Raw genomic sequence first — 20,471 nt, 5'->3', positions numbered from 1 at the left:
CAGGGGGCTGGAAACCAAGGGTGGGCTGGATGGCATGGACCTCCCTCAGCATCCTCAACACCTCCTCCAGCCCTTCCCTCCGGACTTTCCAGTTGGAATCCTGCATCTTTGAGATCAGCTCAGCTGAGATCTTCTTGCTGATATCTACAGCATCATTCCGCCTGCAGGGCTGGGGGTCGGGGCTGTCCAGATGTTGGAGACAGGAGGCTGGCAGGACGGCTGCGGCTGCCCGCTCACATGACTCTTCTGAAAGTTCCTGCTCCGGCGCATCCTGAAGCTCTAGCACCGAGGTCATCAACCCCCGGTCCGCAACCCACCACCGGTCCGTTGTCTGAGCCAGACCGGTCTGTGAAAAGATGCCTCTCCCCCCCCCGCACGCACTCCCCTCCCCACAGCTGCTTTGCCCAGGCACACACGTGCCAGCACCGGCGTGAGCGCTCCCTCAACCCTTCACGGGGCCAAGCTGAAACTATTTCTGTTGGGTCCCTGCCGCCGGCGGCGCCATGAGCTTTTTGTTCTAAGTGTGAGGGCCGCCGGGTCGGTGGGTGGGTAGATGAGGGAAGGCAGGCAGGCAGGCAAGCAGGCGGGCAGGGCCACGGCGCAAGCCTCTTGCTGGTCCCATGGTCTCCTCAGCAGTTTGGGTCGGGAGGCTTTGCCCACGGGCCCAGGAGCGGCACCCGAGCCATCTGGGGCTTCTTCGTGAGGAGAGGAAGCCCTTCAGCTTCCCTTCGCACCACCCGAGCAAGGCTCGTTAGGGCTGCCTGCGCGATGCGACGGCCTCCCCACACAGGGCCGGCTGGAAGGTCGCAGCTTCCGTGAGGGGGGAATTTACTTTGAAGTAAAAGACTCCTGGGGCCTTTTCAGCCTCTCCTCGGGGCTTCACCGGGCATCTCTGCGCCTTGCTCCACCACCCTTCCACTTCCATATTTGCACCTTCTGCTTTTCCCCCCTCGTCTGTGTCTCCCCCTCTCCCTTTCCTGCCTTTTCTCCTTCTTACCCTTGACCTCCTCCCGTTTTTCCTTTCTTGCAGGCATCTCCCACCCCCACTCTTCCCCCTCTTCATTTTCTTCTGCTTTATTTGCCTCCCTTCGCTCCGTCTGGGCAAAGCTCATTAGGGCTGCCCGGCCGGCTGGCCCTATCAACATAGCCTCCCCAGGCAGGGCCAGCTGGAGGTCGCAGCTTCCGTGGGGGAAATTGGTGGGGGTTTACCTAGGAGTAAAAGCTTCCTGGGGCCTTTTCAGCCTCTCCTCAGGGCTTCTCCCGGCCTCTCCCTCTCCGTGCCTAGCCTTGCCGCCCTTCTCCCCCTTTCACTTTCATTTTTGCAGGATCTGCTTCGTTCCCTCATCTGTGTCTCCCCCTCTCACTTTCCTGCCTTTTCTCCTTCTTCCTCTTGACTTCCTCCCCTTTTTTCCTCTCTTGCAGGCACCCCCCCACTCTTCCCCCTCTTCATTTCCTTGTGCCTTATTTCCCCCTTACTAGGCAAAAGAGAGAGAGAGAAGCACTTTTTTACTTTGGAGGGTTTACTGTGCTAGTTCTCCCCTCACTTGCCTGCTAAGATATTTTTTAAAAGACTAAAAGAACTAGGAAAGAGATTCTGGATTGTGGATTCCTCTTGATCAAATGGAAGGAACTGAAGGTATGGGGGGGTCAAGAACCTTTTCTGTTATCATAGTGATCAAAATCGAGATGGGGAGTGTGCAGCAAGTGTGTTTCCTTCTGCTGAAATGGTTGGTTATGTTGCCTTCAAACCACATCCTTTCTTAAAAGTTGGAAAGTCTATGCATGTCTGTCTGTCTGCCTGCCTACCTACCTACCTACAAAGTAGCTGACTGTCTGTTTCTCTGTCTACCTGTGTGTATACATATGCATTTGTATATATACATTTGTATATATTTGCCTTGTTTGTGTGTGAAGGGGAAGGGGGTTATCTTATATGAATACCTGAGTAATCCTTACAGCTGAGTTGGAGGAGAGTGGGGCCTTGGAGGTTGTAAACTAGTCTGGTTCCCCATATGTCTCTGTGCTATTCCCTCCATTATAGCTGCTTGGAACTCCCTAGTGTTTTTTTTCTTTTTCTTTTTTTGGTAGCCATAAAATGAAATTTAATCCCTTGTCTTCAGTGCCTTCCCAAGCCTTCTCAAGGGAATACAGAAGGTAATGAATTGCCCCTTCTCCCCAGTATTCTTTTCTATGAGACTGATCTGTCCCAGGTAGTACTTATAATTAAGCAATGTATGGGTATCAAAGAGATAGGTGTTTTTGTTTAAGTGTGTGTTGTTTTTTTGCTGAAGCTGATAGATTACACAGCTAGTGCTGTTATGTACTGTATATGTATAGGGGGCATCCTGGACAATAACCTTGAGAAATTTCTCATCCTCCTTTTGTATTCTTGTACTGATGCCAACATTGTGTTCTTAATGTATGTTTTGGGGAAAAAAACTGGAATGGAGAGGCAAACACTGAGTTCTGTTTTAAAAAGGTGTTTTAGAATCTTATGTATCTAAATTTAGCAATCAGCTGCATAGTACTTGACATCCAACAAAGTTCCTCTCTTTGTTGTTGTTTATTCGTTTAGTTGTGTCCGACTCTTTGTGACCCCATAAACCGGAGCACGCCAGGCCCTCCTGTCTTCCACTGCTTCCCGGAGTTGTGTCAAATTCATGTTGGTAGCTTCGATGACCCTGTCCAGCCATCTCATCCTCGGTCGTCCCCTTCTCCTCTTGCCTTCACACTTTCCCAACATCAGGGTGTTTTCGAGGGGGTCTTCTTTTCTCATGAGATGGCCGAAATATTGAAGCCTTAGCTTCAGGATCTGTCCTTCCAGGGTTGATTTCCTTCAAAATGGATAGGTTTGTTCTCCTTGCAGTCCAGGGCACCACAGTTCAAAAGCATCAATTCTTCGGGGGTCAGCTTTCTTTATGGTCCAGCTCTCACTTCGATACTTTGCTACAGGAAAAACCATAGCTTTGACTATGCGGACCTTTGTCAGAAAGGTGATGTCTCTGCTTTTTAAGATGCTGTCTAGGTTTGTCATCGATTTCTTCCCAGGAAGCGGGCGTCTTTTAATTTCGTGGCTGCTGTCACCATCTGCAGTGCTCATAGAGCCCAAGAAAGTAAACTCTGTCACTGCCTCCTTATCTTCCCCTTCTCTTTGCCAGGTGGTGATAGGACCAGTGGCTATGATCTTAGGGTTTTTTTATGTTGAGCTTCAGACCATTTTTGTGCTCTCCTCTTTCACTCTCATTAAGAGGTTCTTTAATTCCTCCTCACTTTCTGCCATCAGAGTGGTATCATCTGCATATCTGAGGTTGATATTTCTTCCAGTATGTCAATTTCTTCTCATTACATTTAATCTTAATTCTGTCTTGGGATTCCTCCAGTCTGGCCTTTCGCATGATGTATTCTGCATATAAGTTAAATAAGCAGGGAGACAATATACAGCCTTGTCATACTCCTTTCCCAATTTTGAACCAATCAGTGTTTCCGTATCCAGTTCTAACTGTTGCTTCCTGTCCTACATAGAGGTTTCTCTGGAGACAGATAAGGTGATGAGGCACTCCCATTTCTTTAAGGACTTGCCATAGTTTGCTGTGGTCCACACAGTCAAAGTCTTTTGCGTAATCAATGAAGCAGAAGTAGATGTTTTTCTGGAACTCTCTGGCTTTCTCCATAAACCAGAGCAAGTTAGCAATTTGGTCTCGAGTTCCTCTGCCCCTTCAAAATCCAGCTTGTACTTCTGGGAGTTTTTGGTCCACATACTGCTGAAGGCTGCCTTGCAGGATTTTGAGCATAACCTTGCTAGTGTGTGAAATGAGTGCAGTTGTCTGGTAGTTGGAGCTTTCTTTGCACTTGGCTTCTTTGGGATTGGGATGTAGACTGATCTTTTCCAGTCCTCTGGCCACTGCTTCGTTTTCCAAACTTGCTGGCATATTGAGTGTAGCACCTTAATAGTGTCATCTTTTAAGATTTTAAATAGTTCATCTCAAATGGCATCACCTCCACAGCCGTTGTTCTTAGCCATCCTTTCTAAGGCCCACTTGACTTTGCTCTCCAGGATGTCTGACTCAGGGTCAGCAACCACACTATCAGGGTTGTCCGGGACATCCAGATCTTTTTGGTATAATTCCTCTGTGTATTCTTGCCACCTCTTCTTGATTCTTCTGCTTCTGTGAGGTCCCTTCCATTTTTGTCCATCTTTGTACAAAATGTTCCTTTAATATCTCCAATTTTCCTGAACAGATCTCTGGTTTTTCCTTTTCTATTGTTTTCCTCTATTTCTTTGTACTGTTCATTTAAGAAGGCCCTCTTGTCTCTCCTTGTTATTCTTTGGAAGTCTGTGTTCAATTTTCTGTAACTTTCCCTATCTCCTTTGCATTTTGTTTCCTTTCTCTTCTGTGCAATTTGGAAGGCCTTGATGGACAGCCACTTTGCTTTCTTGCATTTCCGTTTCTTTGGGATGGTTTTGTTGCTGCCTCCTGTAAAATGTTACTAGCCTCCATCCATATTCTTCATGTACTCTGTCCACCAAGTCTAGTTCCTTAAATCTGTTCTTCACTTCCACTGTGTATTTAAAAGACTGTAGAAAATAAACTTGATTTTTGATCCTTCAGATTGGAAATGTGTGGGCACTTTTTGTGGAAGACTCTTGCTGTGGGACAAATGGTTTAAAAACTTTGAGAAGAGGAACAACTCATACTGGGGGAAAAACATATTCTCCCTCTACAGCAGAGGTCATCATTCCCAAGGTGTTGGTGGGTGGGTTTAAAAGGTGCTTAGTTTGGTTTAAAATGTGTTTTGTTTAAAAGTTGCCTTAAAAAATCCCCCTAGTAGTGGTACCCGCTGCACGGATCCCCCCACGCCCCCCCTTCACTGACGCCGGTCCTTGGAAGAATGGTCTTCAGCAAAACTGGTCCCTGGCATTAAAAATGTTGGGGACCACTGCTCTAGCATCTTGGCCCTCGCTCAGTTGGTGGCTCTCGGCTCAGAGCAAATTACAGTCTAGCAACACGCACTCAAGGGCTCGGAGGAATCCTTGGGGATGTTCCTGGCTGCCGTTCCCCCCCCCTCCCCGGAAAGGGGCTGATGGTCTCCAGCCTTTGGGACAGGGGGCCTTCCCAAGAAGCCTGCTGCTCCAACTAATGAGGAAGGGACTCCTGCCCTGAAGACCAGCAGCTGTCATTGTGATGTCACCAGTGCTTCTGCGAGAATGAGGTAGCAAAGGCCAAGGCAGTCAAGAACCTATCACATTGAACAATACATTAGTCTTAATATTTTGAGCTGATTGGACAGCTCTGGGGTTTAGACCAGTGGTTATTAACCTGTCTTTTACCATAGTTGTTGTTGTTTAGTCATTAAGTCATGTCCGACTCTTCATGGACCAGAGCACGCCCGGCCCTCCTGTCTTCCACGGCTACCCAGAGTTGGGTCAAATTCATGTTGGTCGCTTCGATGACCCTGTCCATCCATCTCGTCCTCTGTCGTCCCCTTCTCCTCTTGCCTTCACACGTTTCCAACATCAAGATCTTTTCCAGGGAGTCTTCTCTTCTCATGAGATGGCCAAAGTCCTGGAGTCTCAGCTTCAGGATCTGCCCTTCCAGTGAGCACTCGGAGTTGATTTCCTTTAGAATGGATAGGTTTGTTCTCCTTGCAGTCCAGGGGACTCCCAAGAGTCTCCTCCAGCACCAAAATTCAAAAGCATCATTTTTTTTTTTTTTGGCAATTAGCCTTCTTTATGGTCCATCTCTCGCTTCCATTTTACCACGGACTCCCCTCTAAATACTAAATACCACCAAGACTTAACTCGAGATTAAAAACCCTGAAGTGCACCAAACATTTATTTAAAGTTTCTCATGAAAGTTTTTCAGACTTGGATAGAAGGGAGAAAGAAGTCAAACCTGTTAATGCACACACTTCTACTCTACATTGGCTGACTCTGACTCTCTTCCTGTGGCTTCTGAGTGCCTGCTCACTAGTAAGAAATGTCAGGTGCTTTTTCTCATCCACTCAGCATCATTCACTTGCATATTCTAACCGATTTTGACTTTTCTTTGTTTTGAATGGAGGCAGTGGGCGGCTTTCTTTCCTTCCATTGTAATCTCACACATTGTCATAACACCTTTCTTCTGCCTAATGAAACACGTTTCATTTCTGTTCGACTAAACTTCTCAGTATTCCTATAAGGACGTACCTGAAGCACAGAAGATATACAAAAGAAAGGCCACTGAGCAAGCTTGGGAAAGTGGGCAGTTTGCTTCCTTGCGTGGGGGTGTGGGGGTGGAAGACACCTCCTATTCCACACGCAGAGAGTTTCACATCTCTCCTGTACTTGTCAAACACAAGCTGCTGTGAGCAATAGGGTTGCCATGGCCACCCACAGAATGAGGATCAATTACCCGGACTGAAATTTCCCCACTGGCATCAAAGGGGAGTCTATAAAGCCCCATGGAAAGATGATCTTTCCATATGCATACATTCTCCATTATTCTCAAGATAATGGAAACAGAGACTTCCATCATCTTTTGATTCCTGATGTGGAGAAATTACAGACAATCTTTTTCTCTCTTAACAAAAGAAACTGTTGCAGAGTTTTGAATTTCTGATTCAACTCCTTCAGCTGCACAGCAGAAGTGCAAGGATTCACAGAGCAGAATAGTTTCAAGTTCCACCCAGAGTAGTCCACCCCTTTTCTCACTAACTGGCACTTACAGTCTCAGTAGTTCACTTTGAGATGCTAGCAGGAGAAAGAATGAAAATGGTTCTATACTTACTGATATTTACTTTACAACAGCAGTCAGACAAACATAACTGCTTTCAGCAACAAACTTCAACAGACTTGAGAGAGAGAGAGAGAGAGCCTTCGAAGATTTGAGGCAGCGGTGTTGTGAGCACAGATGGATATTCTGGATTTTTTGGGGGGGATGCACAAATCCCATCATTCTCCATTCTGGGAGTCCTCCCTAACAGACACCTCCATGTGGCTCACCTGGGAGAAAGACCTCAACCAGTAGGCTTTGTAGCTGATCTAGGCTGAGCTCCGGCCAAGCGTTCTGGGCCTGTCCCAGGAATGAACAGGAAGCTCAGTGGTCTAGAGATCCCAGGGTCATTTAGTCCAACCCTTCAAGTCAGATGAGGAACCGTCCCTCTTAGCAGAAGTCAATGGCCCTGCCGGGTGTCATTTATTGTCATCTCCAGTGATAGTAAAGGTAAAGGTAAAGGTTCCCTTTGACTATTTTTGTCCAGTCGTGTTCGACTCTAGGGGGCGGTGCTCATCCCCGTTTCCAAGCCATAGAGCCAGCGTTTTGTCCGAAGACAATCTTCCGTGGTCACATGGCCAGTGCGACTTAGACACGGAACGCTGTTACCTTCCCACCGAGGTAGTCCCTATTGATCTACTTGCATTTGCATGCTTTCAAACCGCTAGGTTGGCGGGAGCTGGGACAAGCGACGGGAGCTCACTCCGTTGCGTGGATTCGATCTTACTACTGCTTGGTTTTCTGACCCTGCAGCACAGGCTTCTGCGGTTTAGCCCACAGCGCCACCACGTCCCATCTCCAGTGATAGACAAGAGTCATATTCTAAGCCTTTTGAGTCCTCTAGCAAGAGGCAAGAGGAGAAGGGGACGACCGAGGATGAGATGGTTGGACAGTGTAATCGAAGCAACCAACATGAATTTGACAAAACTCCGGGAGGCGGTGGAAGATAGGAGGGCCTGGTGTGCTCTGGTCCATGGGGTCACGAAGAGTCGGACACGACTAAACGACTGAACAAACAAAGCATTGCACATCTCAGTCAAGATAGATGCTTGGGCCGTTTCCATGTTGAAACTTCAATTCTAAAGAGAATAGTTCACCTTCATATCTTCCTTCTTTTTTGTTCCCTAAGCAAAGCTGCCCCCCCCCCGCTCAACCTTCTCCTTCAGAAGCTAAAATTATTGTGAGCATTCCATGACATCACTGATCCCTCTGCTGATGTTAAAACAGATGCTACAGCTAATCTCACTGTTTTGTTGCATATGAGAGCTGTTACATCTGTATGGACATGCAGATGGAAGTATTTCCAAGGAAATAGGGTCTTGCTTTGAGTAATGAAAGCTGTTTTTTACCATTTACTCAGAGAACGGATGCAGACAGTATATGACCACCTGGATTAGGAAATTCCCTACATGCTGCATTTTCTTTAGCTCAATTAGGTCTGCTCTCATTTACTTGTATAATGAACCAGGTCAGATTCCAGGAAGCAACAGCCGAGGAAGAAAGAACAGGCTGGATGAAAGATCATTGTAAAATAAACACAGGCAGGATAACAAAATCTATCAGAGCAATAAAAAGCCTGTCTTTAAACAGAGACCCACTAAATAAAAATGTAATAAATCTGATATTCACACAGGAGGCATTTTTAAATTTGTGCAAAGGACAAGCTTTAATTTTCTCTGTTCAGCGTAGCAGCAAACACACTTCCGCTCTGCAACACCATGAATTCTGCCCATAATAGCTAGTAGGGAGTTTGCAGAGCCCAGCTCGAGAATTGCACTTGCAGCTCCTGTGGGATCAGGAATAAGAGATATTGGACAGCATAATTAATTAGGGGCATTTGGGTGGGATTGGTGGAAGAGACCAATGGGGTGAAGTTGTGTCTATTATCTTGGAGGTGATGGTTGTGGTGAGCTGTTTGGAGGTTGGTTTGGGTGCATTTGGCCCTTGAATGCAGTTGTGCTCTGAGCACATGGTGCTTTGTTGTTGTTTAGTCATTAAGTCATGTCCGACTCTTTGTGAACCCATGGACCAGAGCACGCCATGCCCTCCTGTCTTCCGCAGCCTCCCGGAGTTGGGTTACATTCATGTTGGTCTCTTTGGTGACCCTGTCCATCCATCTTGTCCTCTGTTGTCCCCTTCTCCTCTTGCCTTCACACTTTCCTAACATCAGGGTCTTTTCCAGGGAGTCTTTTCTTCTCATGAGATGGCCAAAGTACTGGAGCCTCAGCTTCAGGATTAGTCCTTCCAGGGAGCACTCAGGGTTGATTTCCTTCAAAACGGATAGGTTTGTTCTCCTTGCAATCCAGGGGACTCTCAAGAGCCTCCTCCAGCACCACAATTCAAAAGTATCAATTCTTCGGTGGTCAGCCTTCTTTATGGTCCAGCTCTCACTTCCATACATTGCTACTGGAAAAACCATAGCTTTGACTATGTGGACCATTTTCAGCCAGGTGATGTCTCTGCTTTTTAAGATTCTGTCAAGGTTTCTCATCGCTTTCCTCCCAAGAAGCAGGCATCTTTTAGTGATCATGGAGCCCAAGAAAGTAAAATCTGTCACTGCCTCCATATCTTCCCCTTCTATTTGCCAGGAGGTGATGGGACCAGTGGCCATGATCTTAGTTTTTTTTGATGTTGAGCTTCAGATCATTTTTGCGCTCTCCTCTTTCACCTTCTTTAAGAGGTTCTTTAACTCCTCCTCACTTTCTGCCATCAGAGTGGTATCATGTCCATATCGGAGGTTGTTGATATTTCTTCCGGCAATCTTAATTCTGGTTTGGGATTCCTCCAGTCCAGCCTTCCGCATGATGTATTCTGCATATAAGTAAATAAGCCGGGGGACAATATACAGCCTTGTCGTACTCCTTTCCCAATTTTGAACCAATCAGCACAGGGTGCTGGTGGAAGGCAATTATGAAAATGAGGTGAAGGATTGGGCTAAACGACACTTGCAATTCTGGAATTCTATGATTCTGTGACTCCTCCCATCAGATGTAGCAGACGCCTTAGTGCTCATACCAGGGGAGATCGCAGCTGCTTATCCATATCAGTTTTTCTAAGCATTTGTTTCACTGGAAAGGTCTATCTTGATATTCTCTAATGCGTTGATGTCATGCTCCATTATTGATTATAAATACATGGCCTGTTTTAGGTTAGGCATCCTTCAGTCTCGAAAGACTATGGTGACGTGCTCTGTATGGAGGACTTGGAACAGCGTCTAGTGTGGCTGAGAAGGCCAATTCGAGAGTGACCATCCCTTCCACACTGAAGACAAATCCAAACTGTCCCCTGTCCAGCTCCCTGGTTTTGCTGCTTTTATGACTGCCTCTTTGCCTCGGCCTGCTGGACAAGGGTCTCTTCAAAGTGGGAGAGGCCGTGATGCACCACCTGCCTCCAGGCTGAACGGTCAGATGTCAGGGTTTCCCATCTGTTGAGGTCTATTCCTAAGGCCTTCAGATCCCGCTTGCAGATCTCCTTGTATCGCAGCTGTGGTCTCCCTCTGGGGCAATTTCCCTGCACTCATTCTCCACACAGGAGATCCTTTGGAATCCTACCATCAGCCATTCTCACAACGTGCCCATGGCCTGTTTAATTCCACTGATTTGGGGCTGCTGCTTTCATACCTTCACAGAAAACTGGACCTTATGAAACATTCATTTGCTTGGGGAATGTTGGTCAATGTTTGAAATACATTGAGCAATCATATTAAGCAAAAACAAAAGGAAAATAAGAAAATTAAAGAAAACCAAAATGTTGTGGCACCTTAAAGACTAACTCCTATTGAGCAATTAGTTACCTAGGTACCTCTGCGGGCTTCTCATTTTTCTACCTGCAGTTGGTGCATTCCACTATTTTCTTCCAGGTGGCTTGCAGGTGTTTACTGAGACTAAGTTTGTTACGTATAGCCCAGTCTTGCCAACTCTGCCAGGTCTGTCCAAGTTTTCAGGTGGGGTTTTCTCCTACCCCCACCTGGAGATCCTTGGTTTTTCCTAGAGTCTCCCATTCAAGGATTAATTAACCAAGTCCAAATCTGCTTAGTTTTCGAAATCAGATGAGGTACGATGGGATGGGAAGGCACACAAGCAGAGGCAGGCAGAAGAGGTGGAGAGAGAGAGAGAGAGAGAGGTTTCCTATTTGGCTCCAATGCCATCCTAGTTGAAGCATGACTTGGCACTAGAAAGGGCTTTTGAGTTTAAAATGACTTCTTGCCTTCTTAGTGCCATAGAATGGTGGAACTGGAAGGGGCCTCTATGGCCATCGAGTCCCCCTGCTCAATGCAGGAATTTAAATCAGAGCTGGTCTGATGGACGACTGTCTATTTTTCTCGGAGCCCTCGCCACCTCCCGAGCTCATGGGTTCCCTTGTCGTACTGCTCTAACAGTCAGGAAGTTTTTTCCTGATCTTCAGCCAAAATCCGGCTTCATGTCGCTTGTCCTGCACTCTGGGAGGATTGAGAACAGATCCTGCCCCTCCTCTGCTTTTGGCACGGTGTGAAAGGACAAGAAACCATGGCCTTTTCCTTTGAGGATGGGTGTGCGCACACATTTTTAATAGATGTCTCTCTCTCTATATGTACATATTCTGGAGCTACGCCTTGTGTCAGCCTTTCTGCTCTGGTCTCGTCTCTCATGAGATCCACTCCAGGGGAGCTGCTCCTTTGGCTTCATCTGCATAGAGTCTGCAACATATGATTAATGCCTGATTCCCATTAGGTTGAGAACAGCATAGTCTTAATTAGCAGCAAACTCAGCTTCTTCTCCTTCCTGTTTACACAGAAGACGGGCAAAACCCTCATAAGGTGCATCTTCCCTTTGCTGCTCCCCTCCTGAACCCGTGTCATTTGCAGGCACATCCCCAACCCACATACTATCCCCCACGACTTTCCACCCTCTTTCCATAGAAATACTGAACGGGAGGAGACTGTTTAAAAGTAAATCCCATTAAAAAAGGAGGGGGACAAAGGCAACAAGCCCCCTTTCCACTCTCAATCTAATTCACTCCCCCTCCCTCCTTTATTAATAGCTTTCCCCCTTCTTTCTTGCCTTTCACCCCACCAGTGCCCTGAAAACAATTCTCCCTCAAAGCAGAGAAAGTGCCCCTTCGCTACCCTACTGCCGCCGCAGCCGCCTTTTTGTCCAGCATTTTTACACCTAAAAAGCCAAGTGCTCGCTTAAAAACTGAAAGAAGACCTTCTGTTCTATCCCAAGATTTTTTTAAAAAAGAGGTTATCGCCTGGAAAACAGCCTCTTGCCCACTCCTGGAATCTCTCCTCTCGCTTTCTGCTTGCCTTCTCACAAATAAATAAATAATAATAAAGCTACCATCCGCTTCGGGATGAAGTGGAAGGAGGGGGAAACATGGGCGCAGGTGCGCGGGCACACACACACACAGACACACACACGAGAGAGAGAGAGAGAGAGAGAGAGAGAGAGAGAGAGAGAGAGATCATTGCAGAAAAAGCAAACCTATATAGCTTCTATACATTCTGGCAACGAAAATAAAAAGGAGAAAGCACTTGGTATTTGGTGTCAATTTCCCTCATCAGGGAGACATTTCTCTGCAGATTGAAAGGCAGAGATTCAATTGAGTCCATGTAATCCTCCCCATAGTTTGCTAAATGAAGCTGTTAAAACCCCCGATCTTTCCCCAGACAGACAGACAGGCAGGCAAACAACACCGATTGCTGAGCAGAATTGGGGGGGGGGGCAGGCAGGAGAGAGCATGAGCCTCGCTATTCCTCGTAGTAGAAATAACAAAAGAGCCTTGGGGCACTTTAAAAAAAATCATACATTTTTTACAATTGTGGCATAAACTTTGACAGACACTGTTTATACAGTAATTCAACCTTCTTCATATCTTTACTCCCTAAGTCCAGAAAAGGAAACGAGACGTATAAAGGGGGAGGGAGCTTGTTAGCTCAATGGCTGCAAAGGTGCACGGAAGGGTTTCTCTCACTCGTGTTTGACTGTTTTTGGCTGGAGATGAAAAGCCTTCATAAATGTACATACAGGCAAAATAAGCACCATTGTTTCCTCAGTCTTGAAATGAGAAGTTGGTGTACAAAGCCCTTTAATGGGGGGCGTGCATGTATTTTAAAAGAACAGAGCAGAGGGATGGGTGAAGTTTCTGAGTGCTGTTTGCCTTGGCTGCCTGCCTGCTCGCTCCATCTTACATGACTCTGCTACTCGTGACTGCTAGCGAGAAGGGAACTGGGCAAGACACATTCTGCTGCTTTTGGACCAGTTTAGAAGGGATGTGAACTTCGAAAAGTTGCTCCCTTTCGTCTCTTCTTCATCGCCTCCCACATGGCCCCACCCTCAGCAGTCATCCCTAATTTGTGCCATGCAGCGCGAGAAGCGGAAGCTTGTGGGAAAATGCAATCTAACTTCTCATCCACCTCGCCTTGCATTGTTTCCACTTCCCTAGCTTGCAGGACTTTTTCGCTCTTAAAAGACAGATGATGTTCCTTCCTTCTTTGAAACTAACCAACCGAGCAACAGCATCAGTAAGCGTCGGGCTTGTGGGTGGGTGTGTCGCCAGACGTCTCCAGGAAGACCCTCCCCCCCCATTAAAATGTCATCCTTCTCCTACAGATGCATGAGGGTGGGAAGAACATATTCTCCCCAAACCTCTGGCTCCTTTTGGTGAAACAGACTCGTCTCGCCCGTTTCTTTCCAGCCTCCCTTCTCTATACATAAAAAGCTCCCTCGCCTCACCTCTCAGAAGACACGGCCCTCCCTTGCAAGGCAGCTCAGCCGAGCCACTCAGTGAGTAGGCTGGGTTCTGTCCGCCCGCCCTCCGCCCCCTGGTTGCTTCCTCCTCTTCCCCTCCCTCTGCACAGGCCGGGGCTGAGGGCGAAGCCCGAGATCCCCCCCAACCCCGAGAGAGGGGATGGTGTCCAAGCAGCAGCAGCAGCAGCAGCTCCGTGCCTCAGGCAGGGAGGGGAGGGAGCACGAAGCTCGCAGCGGCGGCTCTGGCAGGCAACAAGACCTGACGGGACACACCTCCTGCCCCTCAAGGCTTGGCACAGTGATAATAGGGTGGCCGGCACAGCGCTCCCCCCCCTTTTATAGCATGCCTCCGCCTCCTTGCCCTCACAACGGCCCATGCTGTGGTGTGGCATGGTGGGAGACGCAGTTGCCTCTCTGAGGACGGCGTCAGGCTAAGGCTTTAGCCGACGTACTTCCTTGTTTTGTGCCGGCTGCTGGCGCGACATGCCCCCGCGTGTGCGTGCGGGGGGGGCGGCGGAGAGCTGTATCGGCGGCCTGGTTCCGGCAAGCCCACGGACCGGTGCTGGTCCGCAGACCGGGGGTTGATGACCCCTGCTATAGAGGAGGGGCAGGATCTATCCTCAGTCATCTCAGAGTGCAGGACATGCAATAATGGGCTCAAGTTACAGGGAGCCAGATTTTGGCTGAATATCAGGAAAAACTTCCTAACTGTCAGAGCAGTACGACAATGGAACCCATGATCTCAGGGGGGAAGGGGTTAGCGCTCCAACAATGGAGGCCTTCAAGAGAAATTCAGACAATCTCCTTTGATTTGTATTCCTGTATTGAGTGGGGGTTGGACTCAATGGCCTTTTAGGCCCCTTCCGGCTCAATTATTCCATGATTCTAATTTAAGTGCAAATACTCTGCCGCTCATCATATTGCACAAGATTGCGGCTAGGTGACCAACCCCCTTGGGACACAACACCGAGGCAAAAAATGGGATAGAAATCCCATAAACAAATAAGGCGCTGGGGCAGCTTCCTTTCTGAACAGGAAGTGCTAGGCCTTGATAGGGCCTCCAAGCTCCCAAGCTTAGGCCTTTCCCCCAGGTGAGCCACATTAGGTGTCTGTTTGTCCCTCAGGTGGAACTCCAAGCCTATTGAGACGAGCAGTCCATAAATTCAGAACAGCAGATTCATAGCTAAGGGCCCAAAGTCTGGGAACCACAGGCCTCGACGACGGGTGCATAAAAGCCCCAGCTTTTTTGAAACGTGAGGGTGTGAGGATATTGTGCACCTGCTGAATTCGCATTCTCAGCTCAACGCTCTCTAACCATGAAACAACTTTTTTTTTTACAGACAAATACTGCCTGCCTTTAAAACTGCTTAACAGGCAGAAATCCAGACCTTTAGGGAAACATTTATGATCTGCATCGCAAAGTGAAATGAACATAGTAACCGACTGACCACAAATAAAATTACTTCTTTCATTGTCCTTGCTTTCAGCTTTCTTTCTAGCGCTGCGGTTTTCGTAATCCTGGAACTGGAATAAGATCAGTTCAGCAGTGAAAGATACTAAAACCTATGGGTGGTTTAGGAGGGCAACTCCAAGACCAGGCAGGGCTACCTTAGTTTGAAATCAAACGGCTTCTCCAGCAGAGCAAAGAACGTTGTTCTCAAAGAAAAATTCTGTGAAACTTCAACACTTGCACCTCCATGGAAGAAGATTCCTGTGTAGCCAGAAAACTTGCAACTGACTTAGGAAGCTAGGAAAACCACCTTATGTTAGATCAGGGGGCATTGATCCATCTAGTCTAATTATATCATGCTTGCTGATTGGCAATGGCGATCCAAAATGTTTCTGGCATCTTCCTGCGGTTTCAAATCTTCTCTCGAGTTTAAGGCAGGAATCTTTCCCTTCTTTACGGGGAGACAGCTATAGGACTAAATCTGCCACCTTCTGCATACAAAGCAGAAGTTCTACCCCGGAGCCACACTCCCTCCCTCTGAGCTACGCCCCTTCCCAAACTTTAAAAAAAAAAAACAATTGAAATCAGTCTTGAAATCAGCCCCCAATTGTCTTAATCGGAAAAGGAACACAGTGACTACCTTTTAAAAGCATGAACATGAACATGCTTTTAAAAGGATATTTTTTGGTGCAAAACTTTCATTCCAGTTCAAAATTCAGCCAGGCTTGAATATTTAGGAGGTGGATATTAATTTCTGGCGGAAAGGAACCCCAGAACAATTCAGAGGTATCAACGTTCTAGTCGTGCATTAAGGTGTCTCCCGGCTTCTGGCACCTCTACAGACCAGTTGGGGATAATACATGTCTATTTATAACAAGCCTTTTAAACAAGGCACCTGAGTCTTTTCCCAACACCTTTCGAAAGCCACTCTTCCTCCTGTGATGGCCACTTTCCATCGGAAAGGCGCACTGCACGTCCCCAAAGCGCCCTTCGTCCCCACCTGCCACCACCACCCACCCGGGAGAATAAGCCTCCCCAGGGGCCGGAAAGGTTTTGCGCCGGGAGAGACCGGCGGGCGGCTGAGCCAAACCAGCGAGAGCCAGGATCGAACCTTTCCGAGGAAAGGACATCTCCGGTGTTTCTCTCCCCCCCTCCCCACCGCCCCGGGCCAGCATGTCACCAGCCCACAAAGCGGGGCTCCAGCCGCTGGAGAGACCCTCCTAGCCATCCTTCTAGGGTGCATGAAATTTTAAAAATTCAATCCGATTCACAACTCACCTCATTTCCCCTTCTCCGCTGTTCTTGGGAAGGGTCTCCGCTCCGTTGTGTCGGAGAGGAGCTTGTGGGGGGTCCGTTGATGTGATCCCAAATGTTCAGAGGTCTGGCTTATCTTTGTTCGGAGATCTGTGCGTAAGAGCGCACGCGAGAGAATGTGTCTCTCTTGTGAGTCTGGGATTCTCTGGCATTCCCCATGCTGGTCACGCCTTCCACCTCCTGCAATCCTCTCCCCTTCACCCTCTCTCACACACATACGCACACACGCCCATACCCAAACAGACCTGCCGGCCCCCCTCCCCTCTTCTTCCACACACCCCCCAACAATTCCCCCGGCTTGTCAGGGGAGAGATGTCTCAATGCGCACAGCAGAAGCCAGCGAGGAGGAGGAGGAGGAGGAGGAGAGCGCAGCTCTCCAAGCAAGAATGTCAGTCCGGACAGTTGGATCTTGTCAGCGATGGGCTCCCTACTGCTGTTTTTTGCCAGATGGCTGGAAAAGGAGGCAACATTTGCTCCTCGCAACAGGATGCTGGAAACTCGGGTGAAAGGAGGCGGACGGAGAGAAACTTCAGCACAAGCCTGCCTGGAATTTGGGCCCCTCTCCGCCTCTCCCCAGCATGAACAGAAGAAGGGGTGGATAGCTCCCATCCAGCGGAATGTCTTCTGCCCCCCCTTTCCATCCTTGCCCCCCACCCTCCTGGGGTCTGAAGGGCCGGTGATTTCATTGGACCTAGAGGAATTTAAGGAGGGGGGACACAGCCTGCCAGCAAGGCGGGACAGAGGTTGAAAACAGGACCCCCACTGGACCACAGTTCCTACAAATCTCCCACCGACCTTCCTGGTGGTGGTGGGGAATCTGGGAAAGAGCAGCTTTCAAAAATAGTTTTCCAAATCTCTGAGGAAGATAGGAAATATTTTGTGCACCGAAGGTCCATGTATTCCACCCCCCAGAATCTTCGGCCATGGGTTATTTCGAAGATGGGCTTTGCAGAATACACCCAGACTCACTGTGTTTTGGAAGCCAAGCGGGGTCGGACCTGGTTCATTTATTTATTTATTTATTTATTTATTTATTTATTTATTTATTTATTTATTTATTTATTTATTTATTTATTTATTTATTTATTTATTTCAAGCAGTTTTAAGGAGAAAGGGCCTTTCTCCTTAAAAAGGGCCCAAGGCTGTTTATGTCCGTGAAAGACGATATTTGAAGCTGAAAACGATAGTATACAACAGTGGTTTACATCATGAAAAGACAATATTTAAAGTTAAGAGCATAAAGAGGCAGCTGACAACATTAAAAGACAACATTAAAGCTAAAACAATAAGTATGCAAATATTAAAAAGGAACAAATGCCACTCTGAGAAATAGTAAACACAGGTAGCACTAAAGACCCAGTCAGAGCAGTCATGCATAACAATTCATCTAAAAGTTACTCAGGCAGCTTGCCAAGTGTCCATTCACTCAGAGAGGAAAGGTTGCCTGTGGAGAAAGGTCTTGGCCTGCTTGTGAAAGGACAGCCAAGACGGGGCCAGGCTGGCCTCTAGTGGGAGGGAGTTCCAGAGTCTAAAGGAGCAGACACCGAGAAGGCCCTCTCCTGTGTCCCCACCAAATGCACCTGTGAGGATGATGGGACCGAGAGAAAGGCCTCCCTGATGATCGTAACACTCAAGCAGGCTCATAATGGGAGTCTCTGTTTTTGAGATAACTTGGTCCCAGGCTATTTAGGGCGTTATAAGTTAAAACCAGCACTTGGAATTGTGCCCGGAAATGGATTGGCAGACAGCGAAGCTACTGTAACACGTGTGTGTGTGTGTCTGTGTCTGTGTGTCTGTGTGTCTGTGTATGTGCGTGTGCAATCTGGCTACTGCATTTTAGACCTGCTGAGGTTTCCTGACACTTTCCATCAGAAGCCCCACACAGATATATATAGGCTTCCTTCAGTCGCGAGAGACTATGGTAACATGCTCTGAATCGAGGAGTGTCCTCTCCAGAGCATGAAGCCCGGGTAAGATAATATGGAGGATAGGCTGTTACCCAAGCAGCAGATCCCCCCTCTCCACATTGCTGAAATGGTCCAATGGAAAGGCAAGAGCCAATACAACTGGTTCCAGCAATGTAGCAGGAGTTGGCAGAACGACACATGCTGCCTTCGGGACTCCAGCTCCGGATTTTGCCACAAGGTTAACTCCTGAAGCCCTTTCCATGAGTGGATATAGCCACAAGGCAGTGGAGGTTTGAAATCGGAGTTTTCCTTCTCCTAGATGGGCTGCCTTCCACACAGAGCGTCTTACAGTAATCCAGCCAGGAAGTAAGTAGGATATGTATCACGGCGGCCAGCTCAGGTCTCTCCAGAAATGGATGTAGCTGGCGTACTAGTTTTAATGATGCAAAAACACTCATGGCCACTGCTGAAACCTAGGCATCCAGGCTCAGAGAGGAATCCAGGAGCACCCCCAAGCTGCGCACCTGGGTTTTCAGGGGGAGCGTCACCCCGTCCGGTATAAGATGGAAGACCATGAGAGATTCACGAAGTCTGATCATATTGCCCAAGTGTGGTTTGGGTTTTCTTAGCCAGATTCAAGGTATTGGTATCAACATGCAAAGCCCTTAATGATTTGGCAGTCTGTTATCTGTTGGAGTGCTTCCCCTGAAGAACATCAGCCTATGCCACCCGATACACGCAGGCTGGCCTCCTACGGGTGGCCACTCAGAGGGAGGCAAAGAAGGCATCAACAAGGAGCCGAGCCTTCTCAGTACTGGCCCCACAACTTTGGAACAGCCTTCCCACAGAGATCCACAAGGACCCCTCCCTCCAAGCTTTTAAGAGAAGGGTAAAGATGAGTCTTTTGGAGGAAGCTTTTACAAACCTTCTCCCCCTGTATTAACTAGGAAAATAGATGATCTGTCGGCCATCTATATGTTTGTTCTGCATTTGATAGAGTGCTGATTTTGGGTTGTTAGGAGTCTAGATGGGGTGGTGGGGAGCTGGGGAGGTGGGTCGGGGATTAGCAAGTAGATTGGAGGATTATTTACATGATTGTCAGCCGCTCAGAGTCGTGCTCTGGCACTAAATCGGATGATGTACGTACTTCTGAAATAATTTAAATCCTTGTCTGAAAAGGTATGGAGATCAGTCAAAATCCATGATAACACTTCTAAAAATAAGGGAATTTTGGTGGTTCCAAAAGGCAGCAGCCAGATCGCTGACTGGGCCCGGGGACAGGGAGCACATAGCCCTCCCTGTTGCAGCAGTTCCGCTGGCTGCCGATCCGTTTCCAGGCACAATTCAAAGTGATGGTTCTAACCTATAAAGCCCTAAATGGCCTGGTCCAAGCTGTCTCAAGGACCGTGTCTCCCTTCTATGAGCTGGATCGGGTGTTAGATCCTGAGGGGAGGCCTTCCTCTCAGTCCCACCACCTTCACAGGAGCGCTTGGTGGGGACACAGGAGAGGGCCTTCTCTGTGGCTGCTCCCAGACTCTGGAACTCCCTCCCACTAGAGGCCAAACTGGCTCCATTTTTGCTCTCTTCCCGTAAGCAAGCAAAACACTTTCTCTTCAGGCAGGCTTTCCCTTAATTGACTGGCTGCCTATGTGCGTTTTTTTTTTTTTTTTTTTTTTTGAAGATGGGTGTTATGCATTGCTGCTTTGACTGTGCTCTTAATATTGCTTGTGTTTTCTATTTCTCAGATCGGTATTTGTTTGTTCCTTTATATATCTCAATGCACCTCCTAATTTTCAGCCCTCCTGGGCAGCGCTCTGCCTCTCATGGACGTGACTTCAGCCCTGCATGCGGGCACAACTATACCCCCCCCCGCGCATGGGGTTGTGACGGGAAGCACAGGGGCCGAAAACAATCGCCTTGCAGAGGGAGGCATGACTTGAGCTGCATCCTTATATCACAAATCTCGAACAAAAAGATGCCAAATGGAGCAGAAACAACATTTTCAAAGTGTTAGGTTGCCGGCTGGCCTGTCCTTTTCTTCGTTTGCATTTTGGAAAGGGAAGCGCACAAGCTGAGTATTAGCGGAAGGCTGGCAGCATCTTAGAAAATGGTATTTCTTGGTGAAAAAAAATTCCTTCAATCTCTACTGTTCTCCCTCATCCGAAGAAAACAAGCAATGGGTTGTTCTGCTGCTGAAGTTTGGAGGGAACCACACAACAATATTTTGTTCCCAGAGTACAAATTTTGTAAACCTCAGGAATTCGGTTACATTCGATCATTTATATGTCCAGTCATTTGACAGCAATGCTGTTAAGTGCCC

At 47.8% G+C, this 20,471-nt stretch overlaps 1 protein-coding gene and 1 long non-coding RNA gene across 3 annotated transcripts in view; one reads left to right on the top strand and one right to left on the bottom strand.

The window, feature by feature from the left end:
- The window catches only part of LOC140706097 (mannan-binding lectin serine protease 1), a 167,117-nt gene extending 150,636 nt beyond the window's left edge, over positions 1–16,481 (bottom strand). Inside the window, exon 1 of one of the 2 annotated variants that reach the window (XM_078389718.1) lies at positions 16,209–16,481. In XM_078389718.1, the coding sequence (XP_078245844.1) occupies positions 16,209–16,213 (5 nt within the window). In that variant the 5' untranslated portion in view covers positions 16,214–16,481. The remainder of the gene's footprint in view (positions 1–16,208) is intronic. The other variant, XM_078389720.1, reaches the window with a different exon arrangement.
- LOC140706100 (uncharacterized) lies at positions 409–13,466 on the top strand. The gene is made up of 2 exons (XR_012085835.2): positions 409–2,178; positions 2,254–13,466. It is a non-coding gene; the product is annotated as an uncharacterized LOC140706100 (long non-coding RNA).
- Positions 16,482–20,471: the final 3,990 nt, after the last annotated feature.

This window comes from Pogona vitticeps, chromosome 3 (assembly GCF_051106095.1).
Source record: "Pogona vitticeps strain Pit_001003342236 chromosome 3, PviZW2.1, whole genome shotgun sequence".
Taxonomy (NCBI): Eukaryota; Metazoa; Chordata; class Lepidosauria; order Squamata; family Agamidae; genus Pogona; species Pogona vitticeps.
The sequence above is the reverse complement of the archived record's forward strand: the minus strand, read 5'-3'. Positions and strand labels throughout refer to the sequence as shown.